The sequence below is a fragment of the Danio rerio genome, chromosome 11 (assembly GCF_052040795.2).
Source record: "Danio rerio strain M-AB ecotype USA chromosome 11, GRCz13ab, whole genome shotgun sequence".
NCBI classification, from domain to species: Eukaryota; Metazoa; Chordata; class Actinopteri; order Cypriniformes; family Danionidae; genus Danio; species Danio rerio.
The window spans coordinates 13,495,317-13,513,460 of record NC_141031.1 but is presented as its reverse complement, the minus strand read 5'-3'; the positions used below and the strand labels follow the sequence as shown (position 1 = coordinate 13,513,460).

Genomic DNA, 18,144 nt, shown 5'->3' with positions numbered 1-18,144 from the left:
TCTGTACCACATGTCTTTACACTGTGGAGAAACAGGAGAACCTGGAGGACACCCACACGAACACGGAGAGAACATGCAAACTCCACACAGAAATGCCAACTGACCCAGCTGGGGTTCGATCCAGCGACCTTCCTGCTGTGCTTGTTTCAAGAATGCTGAAGCAATAGCTGATGAGAGACGACTATGACATAGCATGAAAGCAGATCTTTTATTATGCCACAGACACTTCCGATTCTTCCAGTCGTGATCACGTGGAGAAGAAGCAGCACTGTTTTATCATGCTTATTTTAGGTTTCTGTTTTATTGCTGCCCTGTGCTGTTTAACGAAGCACACACATATTAAAAAGTCTTTGTTGTTTCTTTGTTTTTTATAAACTTGATAAAAGAATTGAGGAGGTTTGACGTCATTAGCAACGCAACACCGGACACAGTTCATGTCACTAGTAAAATTGCTTATTGCACATTCTTCAAAACAATGGGGTATATACGTAGGGCAACAAACATTTAAACTGTTCTAGTAGTTTTTGGATATTTTCAATTGTGCCTTCAAAGTTTAAAATAAAGATAGTTTGGCTACTTATAACAGGAAAATGCTATATTCATTGGTTTTTGCAGTTTGCAAACAAATTGTGTTAGCAAAGCCTGAGTGTAAATATTCCCAGTGATGGGTTGCAGCTGGAAGTGCATCCGCTGTGTTAAACATATGCTGGATAAATTGGCGGTTCATTCTGCTGTGGCGACCCCTGATAAATAAAGGAACTAAGCCAAAAAAAAAATGAATGAATGAATGAATGAGTGTAAATACTTTTTCATAACAACATCTAAGACATCTACACATGTGAAATACCTAGGATGCAAATGTCCTCCAAATCCCCAAATATAAGCAACAAAAAAGATGTTTCTTGCTTGCAGTCCCCACTGAATAGCCATGGCATCAGTGCATGGTGGCTGGAGAACTTGTGCACTGTCTAAAGAGCAAATAATATTAATTTATTTGCATTGTTAACTAAAATACTGAACTCAGATTATCAGTCTCTTAAAACTTTACAGCATGCAAACACAAATTTCAAAAGTAATCTCAGGACATATACTGTATAGGTTAAACTATAGCTTAGCATATAGTATAGAATACTATACACATAACATAGAATAAGCTGTATGTGTACATGGACCACAAAACCAGGCTTATCTTGCACATGTATATAAAAAAAATCATATGGGTCAAAATAATAGATTTTTCTTTCATGCCAAAAAAAATCATTAGGATATAAAGCAAATATCGTGTTGCTTGGAGATATTTTATAAATTACCTACTGTAAATATTTTGAAATGTACAATGTTATAAGTAACATTCATTGCTGAAGTCTTCATTTAGACAACTTTAAAGGTTATTTTCTTTTCGCTTTTTTTTTTTTTTGTTAGTTTTTGAACCCCACCAGAACACACTACCTGACAAAAGTCGTCTTCGTCGATCCCATTTGTAAAAGCAAAAAATAAATAACTTGACTTCTAGTTGATCATTTGGAAAAGTGGCAGAAGGTAGATTCTAGATGTTTCTAATGTACCATGTGTTGAACTGCATCCCAATCATCACAAATACTGCAAAAGGCCAATTAGAACCCAAGATTCTCCCAGACATCTGTCAAGTTTGGTGAAGGAAATATCATGACTTGGGGTTACATTCAGTATGGGGCGTGCGAGAGATCTGCAGGGTGGACAGCAACATCGACAGCCTGAGGTATCAAGACATTTGTGCTGCCCATTACATTTCTTCACCAGGATAGCGCTACTTCTCATACTTCAGTCTTCATATCAAAGTTCCTGAAAACAAAGAAGGTCAATGAGCTCCAGGATTGGCCAGCCCAGTCACCAGACATGAACATTATTGAGCATGTCTGGGGTAACATGAAGAAGAAGGAGCTTTCTTTGCCATTCCAGATGACTTTAATAATTTGTTAAGAGATTTGAGTCATAGCAGATGTATGGATGCAGTCCTCCAAGCTCATGGGAGTCAAACACAATGTTAATTCTTTTTCCACGGCACCATGACTTTATATTCTATATTGTACATCATTTCTGTTAAGTGACAAGACTTTCGTCTAAGCAAAGTCAGACCTTACTGTCCTAAAAAAATAATTAAAAGTAAAGACATGATCATATTTTGATTGGGTAAAAATAAGCGTAATCTAGAAGCCTTTGCCTTTCATATAAGCCACTTCTGGTACCAAATGATCAACTAGAAGTCAAGTTATTAGCCCCTTTCACACAGTGATACCGGTAAATATCCGGAAAATTTCCAGAACGACTTTACCGGTATGTTCAAAAAAGCGCTGTTCACACAGGCGAGGACGTTACGGAAATTTTCCGGAAAAGAGCATTCACACATCCATTCCAAAATACCGGTAAATTCTGACATCATTCACCACAAATGAGTTTTAAACGGCTGCGCTTGTATTTGTAAACATTTGACTAAATTACAAACTCAGTGGATGATTAATATTGTGAACAACTTTCTCAAGATCACTTTCGCATGTCGAGATGTTCATAATATGTGCGTGTGCTGGCGCTCACAGGCTGTTTCACAGGCACACGAACGTAAACAAACAACGGCTTATCATAAGCATCTCATCGATGATTATTTACACAGTTGGCATTATGAAGAACATATAAACGTTATCTGACTAACTTCTAGCAGCTAAATTTGTCTGGAAAAATATTCAAAGGCTTTTATCCTCACAAACCGCGCGGACGTAAATGCGTCTGACTGTTGTGATTGGCTAAAGCAGACATCTCACGTCAGCACGTTCTAGACGTGCACGCGCTTATTACGGGAATCTTCCTTCTGCATTCACACAGCGCAGCATTCCGGCAAATTGCCGGTAATGTTACAACTTCTCTTTCCGGAAAATAGCCAGAACGAATTTACCGGTATTTTCAAAAAGGACCTGTTCACACATACAACCTTTCCGGAAAATTGCCGGAAATTTTCCAGAAAGGTCTGTATGTGTGAAAGGGGCTATTATTGGCTGTTCCTAAAACTTGGATAGGCGACAAGACTTTTGTCAGGTAGTGTTATAGGCTAAAATTTGTCCTATCCTAACAAACCATACATCAATAGAACGCTTTTTAATAAAGCTCTTAGATGATTGTAAAATCTAAAATTCAAAAATAACCCATATGAAAGAATTTGTGGTCTAGGGTCACATTTACTGCTCCTTCAGCTATGGGCAATTTATAGGAAGATATGACAATTGTCGTATGATGTGTATATTTATATTTTTACTAGTTTATTTATTTAATTTAGGTGAACGAATGCAAAAAAACAACAATTAAATATGCTATATATATATATATATATATATATATATATATATATATATATATATATATATATATATATATATATATATATATATATGTGGTCTTAATATGATAAAAATACAATTGCAATCTTTTTAAATTATTACAAAATCCCTATGACATGAAAGTGCCTATAGCTGAAGAAACACTCATAAATAGGAATAGAACTGAGCACATTTTTACCTTCTGTTTGGGTTTCCCTTGAAGTGAATTTGGAGGCTCCTCCCTTCCCCGAATGTTCCAAAAGCGCACAAAGAATCTTAATGAAACTCGTTATTTCCTGCAAACCCTCAGTAATCCTAGATGCCTGTTTGCCTTCACATCCACCGCTGGCCATCAGGGGAGAAAGAACGGTGTTTTTAAGAAACACTAATGTGTCAGAGAAAAGGTCTTCGGAAAGCTGTCTCCACATTTTCAGAGTAATCTGGTCCACAATGTGCTCTCTAGAGAGAACATCCATCTCACTCTCCCACACAGATCTCCACAGGTTCTCACCAGAAACATACACTAGACTGCAGTGTGCCACTACAGAGGGTGTTGAATCACCAAGGTTTGTGATCTCAGTTAGTATTTTCAGTTTCGATGGTTCAACTTTCTCTCCTGATGAGAGGTAAAGATGAGGATGTTCAAGATCACGAAGAGTTGTCAAAGAGTCCAACCAAGCAGGTTCGCCGACTGGATCGCCATCTAGCACAATCCAATTCACATATTGGGTTTGCACAGCTTTCTTTCTTTTGGAAGGGGTGATCTGTCCTGAGCGTCTTAATGCTTTAGTGAAAGCTCCATCAAACCAGGAACTGTCCATGTCAAAATAACCACCGAAAAATTGTTTGTGGGTCAAGGCATTGGGGAATATAACCTCAATGCTCACAGGAGGGCAACATGGCATAGGCAACTCATGATAGTCGTCTTTGAAATCTCCTTTATGCTGACCTGTAGATTCAACATCAAGAATTCTGGAAAGTTTCTGAAATGTACTTGCTATGGTTTGATATAAAGTTGTTTTGCCACAACCTGCTGGCCCAAGGAGCACTATAACATTGGAAACCTTCAAAGCTTGATGTAGGATCAACACATTATCAAGCATCTGTGCGTCTGCGTGAAATCCTTGATGCTGCAACTCATCTTTCACTGCATTTCTTAAAATATTTTGTTCTTCTTCATCAATAATCTGTTGTAGACTTGCAAAGTGCCTTACTTTTGGAAAGGTTTCCTCAAATATTTTATGAAACTTTGTTGCTCTCTTTGGATCTGAGACAGTATTCTGCATGACTGACAGCACCCCTTTGATTGTAGCTTGCTCCTCTAAATCAGCATTCATAATTTTCTTGGGCTGATTGGCAAACTTAAAATGTTCTCTGAACTTGTCAGTTTCTTTCAAATGACGAAAGAGGTTTAAATGTGTTCCAGAGGAAGAAATCACATTTCTGAGAAGGACAAGCCAAGAGGTCTGATGTCCACTGACAAAATCAGGAAGGCAATGTAAATCCTTTGCAAGCCTAAAGAGACATTCCAGGCGGCGACTTAAATCAGCAGCTTCAGAAAACCCATATGACAACAACATCACTTCTGCAATGATTCTGTAGTGTGGCTTCATCAGTGTGACAGGCCTCACCGCAGCTCTCAAATTTTCTGGCATCTTAGTTGAGTAGCCATTAGCTGAGATTGTGATACATCCATAAGTAAGCTTGACCGGTATATTTTTTTTCCCAGCAATGTGACATTCCACCTCGAAAAACTCATGTTCTTTTTCTTGTGTTTGTCTTTGAACTGCTGATAAATTTTGATGTATTTCGGTCAAGTGTTGTCCCAAATCAGACAATGTCCCTTGTTCCAACAAATCCACTGAATCAAGTACTAGCCAAGCTCCATTTTGAAGAGCACCTAGAAGCGTTTGGGAAATGACTGAGGATCTAGTGCTTGAGCAACACTTCAATATAACCACTTGTCGACCCAGTGCGTAACCCAGCTGCACAGCAGCATGCTGCTTGCCTGACATGTAGGGTCCACTGACGAAAGCACACTTGAAACTGGAAAGAGCAAGAATTATGCCCATGTAAGCTTGTTCAGTTGAAGGGGTATTCACCATGGTCCAGTTCTCAGGTCCAATGTATTCATAGCCATATGGCAATTGTGTGCGCAGAATATCAACACAGACAGACTGATCCTCTGGAGATGGAAGTAAATCACTAGCAATGGCATTTGCATTTGGAATAAGGTAATACTTCATAAGCTTCTGCCATTCAAAAGAGGTCTCCAAATCTCCTTTCACTTTGACAAGCCCATCGGCTTGGCAAGAGTGCTTTAAGGTCAACATAATCAAGGCACGCAGAGCTGTCAAGATGCGCCGAGACGGGTTCTTATTTGAATCTGTGGAATTATCATTGATAAGCTGGCACAAATATTGCAGTTGTGCAGCTTTTTGGCACTTTATTGTCTTCCACATGTCAGCAGTTGTACAATTTGACTCTTGGATTCTACTAAACCACAGCACCTCTTCTGCCACCAAAAGACATTGCAAAGGATACTGAGATATTAGTTTTAAAAGCTCTTCATGAGCTACTTCAGAACTGTTACTCTTGTTGTGCCCAATCAGGTCTGGGTCTCTAGAAAGCTTTCTATGCTTCGATTTTTGCTGGATGGCTAAGCATTTTTCAAACCTAAGTTTCACTGCTTGATTTAACTTTTGTTCAAATAAACCAAGCCAAGCCACAGGATTGAGGTTTGACTTAAGTGGACATATGAAGGGTACGTATTCATCAAATTCTCCATATATGCCATGTACCAACATTCGCTCATTAGTAAGAGCTGCCAAGTCATGTGTACTGCAGACATTACCTTCGACTTGAACATCAAGTTGCTTCACTCCAGTGAAGCATTTCTGTATGATTTGTAAAAGGGAGGAAGGTGCTGGAAGTTGTAAAGAAAGAAGTTTTATCAACTCTCCATCACTGAGACAGTAGAGTCTGGGGAACTGGCTGCGTGCTGACTCCAATACATTAAGAAAATGATTGGAAATCTCCTCCATTGTTGTGAATCCATTCAGAAAGGCAGCATGTAGACTTTGACCTTGTAAAGTGTCACTGAACTCTGTTCTTGTACTCAGATGAACAAAACTACATACATGTGGGTCATTGACTGTGATCTCAATGATTTCACGAAACAACTTATCTGCCGGGTGAAACTTATCTTGCTGCAACAGAAGAATTGTTGATTAGTTAAAGGAAATTGCTTGAACTGAGTAAACAAAAAAGCATCAAATAAAAAAAAACATACCAACTCAAACTTTTGATGCACATTTTCATTGAATGTTCGGCTTATAAAGATCCATTTCTGCTGATATCTCTCAAATATATCAAGCAATTCATCTGTAGTAAATCAAGCAATGAAAGAGACAAAGTAAAACAAGAAATTAATATTGCAAAACATCTTTTACTTCCTAAATATACATTATTGACTTCTATGTTTTTCTCAGGAATATACCCAGCTCTTGTAAAAACAGATGCCAGTGTTCAACATCTTTCTGAAACTCATCAACATATTGAGAACGCAGCATGTCGGAAAGGATCAGAACACTTTCCTTAGAATGAGCCAGAAGTGTCTCTATACCTGTAAAGAAATAGACAGATTGACAACATTATCAGTACCACCAGAGGAGACCAGTTGAATAACTGAGGATATCACTCACCAGTAATAGTGAATGTTCCACCATCACTAATGTGATGTTTTGGTGCATTTTGAGGTAAGACATCACCTAGTTGTGGAGTCTGCTGTTGCTGGACAGCAATAATGAACCTTTTATGATGGAACTCTGCTGTTTCCCATTGCCTCTGAAGAGCTCTGAACATCTGTTCCATGTCTGTCTCAGCTTTGGAATCAAGACAAATCTGAAAGCCAATCAACATCCACAACTCAGAGCTTACAATAATCCCAAAAATATTCATGTTTTTCAATGTAAACAAGTACTACTAAACCTTATTGATTTTATTTTGATGCCTCTGCAGGTCTTTGGACAAGAGATCAGCTACTGTTAATTTCCATTCTGGGTCATACACCAGACCAATTGCTACAGAAAACATACAGATGTTTAGTTCCTACATATTATTTACAAAACACTCATGTGGCTAAATCTGGCTAAGCCATCAATGTCATTTGGCTATGCTATCTAGCGTTGCTAAGCCATCTTACCCTTTGAGATGTTTCTCCAGTGCTTGTGCTTCAGAGTGGGACTAATCAGCTTACTCAATACAGAAAGGAACTGTTTAAAGGCCTGTAAAATCTGCAGGTTTTTCTGCAGCAATGCATCATGGAAAGGTATGACTTTAGCAAATGTTTCTGCCTTTTGTATCCAGGAACCAACCACGTCTTGGGCTTTAGTCACCACAAACTGTAATGATGCAAATGCAAAAAAAGAAGTTGAAAACTATGTATAATCAAAGACTATAGAATATACAAGACATGTCAATGTATAGTTTTAATGGGGAAAAGTGTAAGGGTCAATATGGCGAGCTAATCATTGATCCCTATAGACTGACATTTCTCTGAGGAGAAACTCGGACCAGACGTGTGCTTTCACGATAGTTTGTTGGTCAGCAAAACTGCTGGAATCTCAGCAAATACTTGCTTTTCAGACACAATGAATATATCAACATAAAGCTTAAAATCTGTACTCTTAAATGAAACAAGTGCACTTGAAAACAAAAGCTTTTCGGTTTTGTAATCTGTATGAAATGATTGTGACATACAGTCCATCCTGCCTGATCCACATCCCATGACAGCAATTACTCAAATGCCCACAAATTTGTAAACGAAGAGTTGCTCTCATTTCTGGACTAGATTCACCATCAAGACCAAGTTGTGAATTGCTTAAGAAGAGCAGCGTGATCAGGCAATCATTATCCAGAGGATGATAATATGTTAAACAGCCATAAATGAGGTTGGTGGCATGATCTCGTTCCTTTTGAGTGTGCATATGCATTAGCTTGAGAAACCTGAAAATATGCCAATTTTGTTTGATTCAGACATTTAAAAACATGAGACAGTTGCTGTTTAAGTTTATTGGTGATTACAAATATGTAATGTAATTGTAAGCTTGGCCAACAGTTTTGAAGAATTTGATTTTTCACCATTCAGACAGATTACCCGAGAGGCATTTCAAAGAAGGCCGTCGAGAGAAATGACTTGCCTTAAAGTGGTGGTCCACAGTGTATTTTTAAAGCTTGGTTGCATTTATGGGGTGCTAAGCAATGTGTTCTCATGCTTCATTTGTAGAAAATCACGTTATTTTTTCATATATTCTACTTTGATTATATACAGCTACTCTGCTAACATGAAAACGACTGTCATATTTTTTAGTTCCTCTGAAAGGCACGCCCTCTAAAGGCTCTGATTGGTCAGCTAACATAATGTGCTGTGATTCACAGATCAGCTCCACATCACCAGGAAGTGTCTCTGTTATAACTTTACAGCACCTCTGGCCATGTCCCTTCACTGTGTGGGGTGTATGTGCGTAACCTGAAAGGTTTATGACTATCACGATTATCAGCGATTGTATTTCATAAGATTGCTGGATTTCACTAACTATAACTATGGGCTACAAATCCGCCATTTCTGGACTACATTTTCATACATGCATTCCACTAACACTCACACATGCTTCCTGATCTAGACTGATTACACTCACACCACCCAGACGTCTCGCCCTGCCAGCACCACCGAGACATCTGGGTGGTGTGAGTGTAATCAGTCTAGAAGCATGTGTGCGTGTGAGTGGAGTGCATGTATGAAAATGTAGTCCAGAAATGGCGGATTTGTAGTCCATGGTTATAGTCAGTGAAATCCAGCGATCTTATGAAATACGATCGCTGGTAATCGTGACAATGACATTATTAACCCGGATGTATTTTTTGTAGACCCCAAACTTCATTCGCTGTAGGTTTTGCTGAGCTAACACTGTAAAAGCCAATGTCTCCCTTTGCATTGAACTTTGAGGTCTTACATTCAGAGATGTTGTTTATGTTCACACATCTACATTACACATCAACTAAAGTTTAAAATATTATATCATAGTGGAATTCCCCTTTAAAGGGACGTTGGTATAATTAAACTATCAAATAAAAATGTTTTTCGATAACTACAAACCTTTCGGAAATGTAGTAATTTCCACTCTTGGATTTGCGTGGAAGATATGCTCATCAGTTCCCAGAGTCCTTTCCTTGCTTCAATTCTCTGCTGTCCTACTCCCACAAAGGTGAGATCTAGTTGATGACCTGAAAAAAAATTAATAAAAATCACTGACATTAAACTACTGCATCAAAATTGGAAGACATTGCTTTGTTTAGGTTTTAGGACTTATTTTCCTACCTCTCAGAATTTCACTGGCTCTGCTCTGATCATTAAACTGTTCAGCGATCACATAGAATTGACTGCACAGTGTGTTTAGCTGGACAAGCATTTCCATGGCATTCTGGTCAGGGTCAAGATAGGGTCCAGAGGTGGCTCTTGAAACCAGGTTGTCTAATTTGTTCACTAATGAGGAAACATTGCTGTCTAATGTTTCCAGCATAGAAGGAAGCTGTTGGGAAACTTTGTCTGCAGCTTGTTTTGTTAGTGGAACTAAGCAATCCCACAAGTCAACTACCTGCAGAAAAAAGTGGTTGTTAGATTTTGCAATTTGATTAAAATCAATTACATACATATATATAGTACCTGCTTCATTGAGATCATATCATTCAAAGCCACTTGTGTATAATTCTGTCGCACACTTTCTTGTAAAGAGTGGAGGTCTTTCAGTTCCTGCTGCATGTTTCCTGACATCTTCTCACTTTGCTTTACCTGTATAAAATCCAATTACGTCCAATTACCTCCAGTTTACACTGACTGACCAGCACTGATAAAGAAGTGAGTTAATACCATGTCTGCAAAAACGGTGAACTTGTGAAACGAATTTGGTTCAGACTGCATGATTTCCACAGCTCTTTTCAGCTGAGAAATTAGATTCTTAGAGCGTATCTGCAAATCTTCATACAGTAACTTTGGCACATCCTTGGCAATGATGTTTAACTTGGAACCTTAACACAAAACAAGACAGGAAATCAGCATTTTAAAACTAACACTTAAGCAGACTAACACAAATTTAGTAGGTACGCGAGCTGTCACTGGGGTGGTACCTTTTCAAAAGGTACAAATTTGTATATTAATACCTCAAGGGTACATATTAGTACCTAAAAAGTACAAAAGTGTTCCTCTTAAAATTTTTAGATACTAATGTATACTTTTAAGGTACCAATGTGGACCCATTAAGTAAAAATGTTCACCTTTCAAAAAGGTACCATCATAGTGACAGCTCGCGTATCTTTATTTCTGAGAGTGTATGTAATGTATACATACATAGTTTTGTCACCATTAGTCTGTGGGATTATACTATTAATCTATCATTTATAGTCAGTGGCTTCAGACAAAATGTTGTGATTGTTGTGAATTTATGTTGTAAAACATAAATTAATTACTATGGACAAACAAAAGGCCAAAATCAAAGTCTCAGTGCTTGTTATGTGTTAGCATGTTGCTAAGCTAATAAGCACAATATTGGATCAAATGGTCCATTTTAATTATATGTAACTAATATTAATGCATAGAAAAGCTAGAAATTGAACATCCCTACTCTAAAGAAGTGACTGTAATTGTTTCAAATTACAGGAACTCACTGGCATATACTGAAACAAGCTATTTCTTTTACATCAGCAAATAATCCCATTCACACACATTATGTATTATATTACAGATGTTTTACAAATGACAGATTTTTAGTTATGAATACACCATTTAGAAATTAAGAACATTTGAAAATATACCTATTTGTTTTTTGATGTTGGATATCTCAACAGTAAACAACTTATTTGATGTGTTGAAGAACTGAGGAACGTTGTGGACTTTGTCCATCCAAAACTGAAGTTTCTTGATTAATTCCTCATATTTCAGAGGAGAACATCCACGCAAGGTTTTTGGAGAATCTGAACCCCACTGACTGGTGAACAAATGAACATCTATCAACCAAGAGTGGTTCTCACACAGCTGGAACACCTCTGTAATAGCATCCTACAAGAAAATCAGCATAACCAATTATGGGGTTTGAGAAATGATAATTCTAATTGATGTGTCTATGTTCTTATAGACATGGTTGTTCATATGATCCTAAATCAGACACAATGTCTAGATGAAAAATCTGACTACCTGAGTAATCTTGTCCTGCTCATTCTGAATCTCCTGTGTTTCAACATGAACTTTCAGGTTCCACTCCAGCAGTCTCCAGGGCAGAGGCTGATAATGGCCTTGCACTCTTTGCGCCTGAACTCTCAGGGAGTTCATTTTGACTGGCCTTATGCTTTGGGGTGACCTGTCTTTTTGGGAGGACATCCTTTCAAGCTCCTTTAGAGATGACTCACTGTCAGGACCTGTTACTTCAAAAACTTTGTCTTTAAATTCTGAAAAGACAAGAAAAAATGTAAGAATGTTTTGCTACATCCTGTATATGGTTAAATAAGACAGTTTTTTTTATTTAAAGGGGTAGTTCACTCAAATATTACATTTTTCTAATTTACATTTATTTATTTACTTAAGTTGTTCTAAACCTATGAGTATTTCTTCTGTCGAATACAAAAGAAGATATTTTGAAGAATGTTGGTAGTCAGACAGATGACAGTACCCAAAGTGGAAACATCTAAGGAGATGTTTACACTAAACTTGATGATGCGGGTGTTTTGATGGATGTCAGCTCCAGGATGGAGTAACACGTATAATTTCCCATCTCGTTATGATTATTAATAAAGTTGAATGTTTAAGAGCCTAGATTATATTATGACCTTAGTGTCATCCCGCTTCAGATTAAATCTGGAATAGTATGTGTGTGTCATTGCTTTTTCTGAATGCCAAATGATTTGTTTCCTCAGGATCTACCAAGCTAGGTCAAAGGTTATAGTGTCACGATCACCAGTGAACGTAACTCTTTAGATCGCTGGATCTCGCACACAATACTTCTGGACTACAAATCAATCATTTCTGCACTACATTTTCATACATGCACTCTGCTCACACTCACACATGCTTCCTCATTTAGACTGATTACAGTCGCACCACCTGAGCATTGTCAAAGACTGATTGCACACACTATTTAAGCAGCACACTCACTCATTCACATTGCAGTCTTGTTAGCTGCAAAGTGACATTACAACGCGTTATCCTTGTCTTGTTTTCCTGTGTTTTGACCTTAGCCTTGTTAGCCTTTTTGTCTATGTCTGCCGCCTGCCTTTTGACCTCTCGCCTGATACTTTTGACTATGATTCTGGACTTCCTTTATACATATGTTTGCACCTGTGTTGACCATTGCTTGCCTGACTACTCCAATAAACCTGCTCGTGAATGCTACTCAGTTGTCTCTGTCACTCCCCGCGTTACACATAGAAACCTATAGAGTGGGCCTGGACTCTTGAAAAATTGGAAACAATTTTTTCCTGAGTTATTTGAAATATATTTTAAAGTAAATTGCTTTGTATGTAAGCTGCCAGTTTGGATGTCGATTGTACCAACTTTGAAGCAGTTTTGATAAGAAAGCAGAGAGTACACTAAACAGCACTGAGTAATAAAAGATTGTACTTTGTGTGTGTTTATGTGTGTTCTATTGGTGTGGATCAGTATTACAAGTCTGGGGTTAGCTCTGAATACCCTAGTGGCTGTCTGACTTTTGTATGTGATTATTGGAAGATATTTTTTGTAATTACGCACACACACACACACACATTAAAATTTTCTAAGTCTGTCTGTGTTTTTAACCAATCAGGTTAAACACCTATATGTATGACACAGTTAATAACGTTATGTGAGAGTATAATTGCTGTTTGAGATTGTAAGCAGACTGGCCTACTAACTCTTTAGAGTGTTGAAGCTGGCTTCTGCTGACTGCAAACTAGCTTCAGTAAACTTTTTTTTTATTATTGAATCTCTTTGGCTCTTCTTTATCTGACAGACTGGTCATGTTTGGGTTTAAGCTATTGGTCCCCCTATAAACTGTTGTAGTTTGGTAATTTTGGTGTTCTGTTTTCCTTGTAACCCCTCTTTGCACATTTTGGATGTTCCTCTTTCCACTTTCAAGGTTTTTCCTATTTGACTTTAAGGCCCTGTTTACACTAATACGTTTTAGTTTTAAAACGCATAAGTTTTGCTATGGTTATTCCATCTGTCCACACTACGCCAGAGATTTCGAGGGCTGAAAACGGAGCTTTTTGGAAATGCTGAAGAGGCCGTTTTCATTCTAAAACACTGCTGTTCCGTGTAGATGTGGGAAAACAGAGACATCTGAAAACGGAGGCGGGGCTGCAGACATTCACCTATCTGACTGGGGATTTTTCCTCTATATTATTAAGTAAACAAAGATCAGTCTTCCATACTTTCTTTGTAAGTTTAGACTTTGATATGGAAAGCAAACTGCCGAAGACACGTTGGGTAAATCTTCAAAGGAAACAGTGTACTTTATAACCTCATTTTCATCACCCTGGCTAAGTTGTTTCACTTTCTTAACAATAAAATGAAAACATATAAGGAACTGCCTATTTTCATTTTGCTATTAGCAACTAAGCAGACACCAAAAATGTCGAGGCATCATGTAGATACATGTTTATATGACTTTCATCTTCACTGCATGTATTTTTATAACAAAACATAGCCTATAACATTAACGCCTCCTTTCATTTTCTTTAAAAATACGAAACATACCCTGTTTTTCGTCTTATTAATCAATAATGGCCATTATAAAAGTATAACGTACAATAAGTTTATACATTATAGGAAATAAATGCAAGCAATCAGTCAAATGTGCAGAATCAGTGTACGTGGTTACATACATTAATATATTAACCTAATTTATCTTTGCGCTCAGCCAAAACACGTTACCCAAGAACAAGTAATAAATTCAAAAGACCAAAGTTGGGGAATATGTTGTTAGATGTAGACAACAAGATGAACTAAATATCACATTTAACAAATAGAGTAACATTAGATCCAGCGGTAGATTCTTGATGAGCAGTCTGACGTGCACAGCTCTCATTGCTGCAGTGCATCTATGTGTGGTCACGTGATGTGTGTTTTCAGTGGTATACTGTGAACGGAGAGTTGTTCAGAAATGCTGGATGAAACGCCAGTGTGGACACACATCATTTTCATTCAAAAATGCCGTTTTAAAACTAAAACGTACTAGTGTAAACGGGGCCTAAGTGTCCTGTATGACAGTATATTCCAGACAGAAAAAGATGTGTTCAATTCAAAGGGTGTAAAAGTATGCATGATGACTTTTTGATGCAATGCTCATGATTACATTTGAATAAACACTATGTCTGAAAGGTCTGCCAGTTTTTGCAGAGGGCAGAAAGCAGTGAACACTATGGAACATGTCAGTGGGAAAAAAATCCCTTCATGGAGCTTTCCTAACAAGCAAGTTCTCTAAATTAGTAGAGTATGCGCTGACAGTTTACCTCAGAATCCATTGTAGGAAAAATATCAATGGGTCAGTGGAGTACAATTAATTTTTTTACTCATCAACATTCTCAGAATACCTTTTTTTGTGCTCAAGAGAAGAAAGACAAGAGGAGGGTGAGTAAAATATGATAGACTTTTAAATTGTGGGTGAAATGGTACAGTGCTCAGCATATTTGCCATTTTGAAAATGAATATTTTTATCCATTTCCCAGTGAATATGGGTAATAAATATTGGTGCATTTGGAACAAAACAGATTTATTAAACAGATATTGTTATTAAAATAGTATTTTAGTCACAACATCTTTAAAAATGGAAAGATAATACAATTAAGTTACTGCAACTACAACATTTCACCAAAATGTATATATATTTTTTGCTTCTCTTGATTCTTCCTCTTTTTTAAATTTGTATTTAATATTTTTCTATGCGAGGCAGTGGCGCAGTGGGTAGTGCTGTCGCCTCATAGCAAGAAGGTTGCTGGTTCGAACCTCGGCTCAGTTGGCGTTTCTGTGTGGAGTTTGCATGTTCTCCCTGCCTTCGCGTGGGTTTTCACCGGGTGCTCCGGTTTCCCCCACAGTCCAAAGACATGCGGTACAAGTGAATTAGGTAGGCTAAATTGTCCGTAGTGTATGAGTGTGTGTGTGTGAATGTTTCCCAGAGATGGGTTGCGGCTGGAAGGGCACCCGCTGCGTAAAAACTTGCAGGATAAGTTGGCAGTTCATTCTGCAGTGGCGACCCCGGATTAATAAAGGGACTAAGCTGACAAGAAAATGAAAGAATGAATATTTTTCTATAACATATAAATGCGGATGTACTAATTTTTGAACTATAATTGTAAAGTTATTTTGTTAGATTAGCTCAAGATTTAGCTTCAGTAGTGAATTATCTGATGTATATGCACAAATATAATATTGTAAAGCATCCTATAGAAAATATTTTATTAAATGAGAGATTTGTAAGGGGTGTACTTATATATGCTGAGCACTGTATACTGTATGTGATGATGTGCTGGATACCTTCAATAGGATCTTCAACACAACTGGTGGGCAAACAGCCTTTAGAGTCATATGACAAACTGCAGGAGTCAAACACCTGTAGAAACAGATCATTTACGCAGTAAGTATGAGGGGCGGACTGGCCATTTTTTAAATGTGGGCCGGTATGCTATTTTTTTAGTATAGAGTTTTTACATGCAGACAGCTTTTATCTCTTGCAAGATGTAAATATTATGGTGATGATGATGATGATAGTAATAATAATAATAAGTGTTAAGCCTGGTTTCGAGATGGGCCGACCCAATCAGAAGTTACGCGGACGAAATCAAAATCTGGCAAGAATGTTAAACAAACAGTAAGTGCAACACAAGCTAATTGTCAGAGATGGACCGTAAAAAAGGAAAGGCGATGCCGAAAAGCTCAGAGAAAGCAAAAAATTGCTCTAAAATCAGACGCTGCCAAATGCATAAAATTAACTGAAATAGTCTCAAAAGGGTGCAGTGCAGTGGGTAGTGATGTCGCTTCACAGCAAGAAGGTCAATGGTTCTAGCCTTGGCTGGGTCAGTTGGTGTTTCTGTGTGAAGTTTGCATAGGTTTCCTCCCGGTTTCCCTCACAAGTCCAAACACGTGCTATAGGTGAATTTGGTAGGCCTAATTGTCCGTAGTGCATGTATGTGAATGTGTGTGTATAGGCCTTTCCCAGTGATGGGTTGCAGCTTGAAGGGCGTCCGATGCGTAAAACATATGCTGGATAAGTTGGGGGTTCATTCTGCTGTGGCGATCCCAGAATAATAAAGGGACTAAGCCGAAAAGAAAATAAATAAATGAAATGATTGCATGTACAAATTTGTTATAAATGGGTTGTTTTTGTTCCAGTCACAAACATTAAATGTTTAAATATCTATTACATATGGAACTGCTTATATTATTTCACCATCTGTATACCAATGTATATAGTGAATATGCGTGTCCGTGGATGGGGCTGTGTCGGTGTGGTAATGTGGACTGGTGTGGCTACAGTGCCAGAGCTGATTTTTTTGTCCCAGTCCGCCCCTGGTAAGTATGTTTAAATGTTTTTAAAAGAGCACACTTGTCTTTATTTGTGAACAATTAAATATTAAAAGGATTTACACAGCTAAAATGAAGGTTACAGATTAGATAACAAAATGGGTATTATTAATACACGATGCATGTATTGTTTAATTCGACCATCTGGTGCACGATGACTTCTCACCTGAAGTATTGAATCCTCTACAGATAACACTGCTTCATGTAAAACTTCCTGAAACAAGTGTAATGGAGGAAAAACAGAAAGTTGACCATCTGTTCCAAATATAATCTCCACCTGGAAGAGACCGCTCTGTTCTTCCCGTTTTCTCTGAAAGTTTTTTAAATGATGTGCATTTGTAAAACAAGAAAAATACATCAATCTTACATGTAATTCAAAATTCACAATTAAAACCTTGATTCTCACATTTAAAACGTTGTTCAGGAAAGCTGTGATCTCCCCTTTGGAGATTGTGACTAGGTTTTGGACAGTCATGTGATCAGCCAGAGATGCAAGGTTTCCCAGCCACTGTATGGCTTGTTCTGCCTGACTGAGCTCTTTCTGTAGCTTTCTAAGGTAGGAGACCTGAAGGTGTAAGGATTGACTGCTCTGGTAAAGCTTTACGTTTTCTACTTCCATTTGGAGGTCCTGGCATGCTTGATAACTCTTATCCTTCACCTGCAAGTAGATGATAAGTGCAATGAATATTTAATAATGTCAAAGGAATAGTTCAGCCAAAAAAAATTGACAACCTTTCAGGCCCTATTTAGACTTGGTTTTATTTAAGATGTGTTTTGGTAAAAAGTGATGACACAAAATACAACTTTGAATAGGGGTCTAAAACGTTTTTAGCATCCCTAGAGTAAATACTCATATTGTCAAATGCATTCATGCAGCCATAGGAGACCAACAACTCATTTTGGAAGGAAAAGGATGTAGAATGTGATGAAATAAGTGGAAAGAATCTTAACGTGAAACGCAGGAGAAGATGCATATGAATACTATGTTTGTAACAAGTAATAACTGTGATGTGTCTTGGCTGGCAGCTTTCTGTTATTCTGAACTTGTTTGGCCGGCGTTTCTTGAGAAACTTCTGATGCCAGAGTTTCTCTCTTCCACACAATTACATTGTATTTTGTACATTTGCACAATATAACAAAACATTACGGGTGATGCAGTGGCGCAGTAGGTAGTGCTGTCGCCTTACAGCAAGA

The 18,144-nt window shown here is 37.8% G+C and overlaps 1 protein-coding gene across 2 annotated transcripts in view; it reads right to left on the bottom strand.

Annotated features, from left to right (window-relative positions):
* The window catches only part of dnhd1 (dynein heavy chain domain 1), an 80,107-nt gene that overhangs the window by 49,462 nt on the left and 12,501 nt on the right, over positions 1-18,144 (bottom strand). For both annotated transcript variants that reach the window (XM_087273464.1, XM_087273465.1), the window contains exons 7-22: positions 17,357-17,608; positions 17,117-17,260; positions 15,904-15,979; positions 11,593-11,843; positions 11,214-11,457; positions 10,273-10,430; positions 10,069-10,194; positions 9,724-10,000; positions 9,502-9,629; positions 7,549-7,747; positions 7,335-7,426; positions 7,049-7,247; positions 6,844-6,969; positions 6,637-6,728; positions 3,544-6,553; positions 848-968 (exon numbers count right to left, since the gene is read on the bottom strand). In XM_087273464.1, the coding sequence (XP_087129590.1) occupies positions 848-968; positions 3,544-6,553; positions 6,637-6,728; positions 6,844-6,969; positions 7,049-7,247; positions 7,335-7,426; positions 7,549-7,747; positions 9,502-9,629; positions 9,724-10,000; positions 10,069-10,194; positions 10,273-10,430; positions 11,214-11,457; positions 11,593-11,843; positions 15,904-15,979; positions 17,117-17,260; positions 17,357-17,608 (5,495 nt within the window). The remainder of the gene's footprint in view (positions 1-847; positions 969-3,543; positions 6,554-6,636; positions 6,729-6,843; positions 6,970-7,048; positions 7,248-7,334; positions 7,427-7,548; positions 7,748-9,501; positions 9,630-9,723; positions 10,001-10,068; positions 10,195-10,272; positions 10,431-11,213; positions 11,458-11,592; positions 11,844-15,903; positions 15,980-17,116; positions 17,261-17,356; positions 17,609-18,144) is intronic.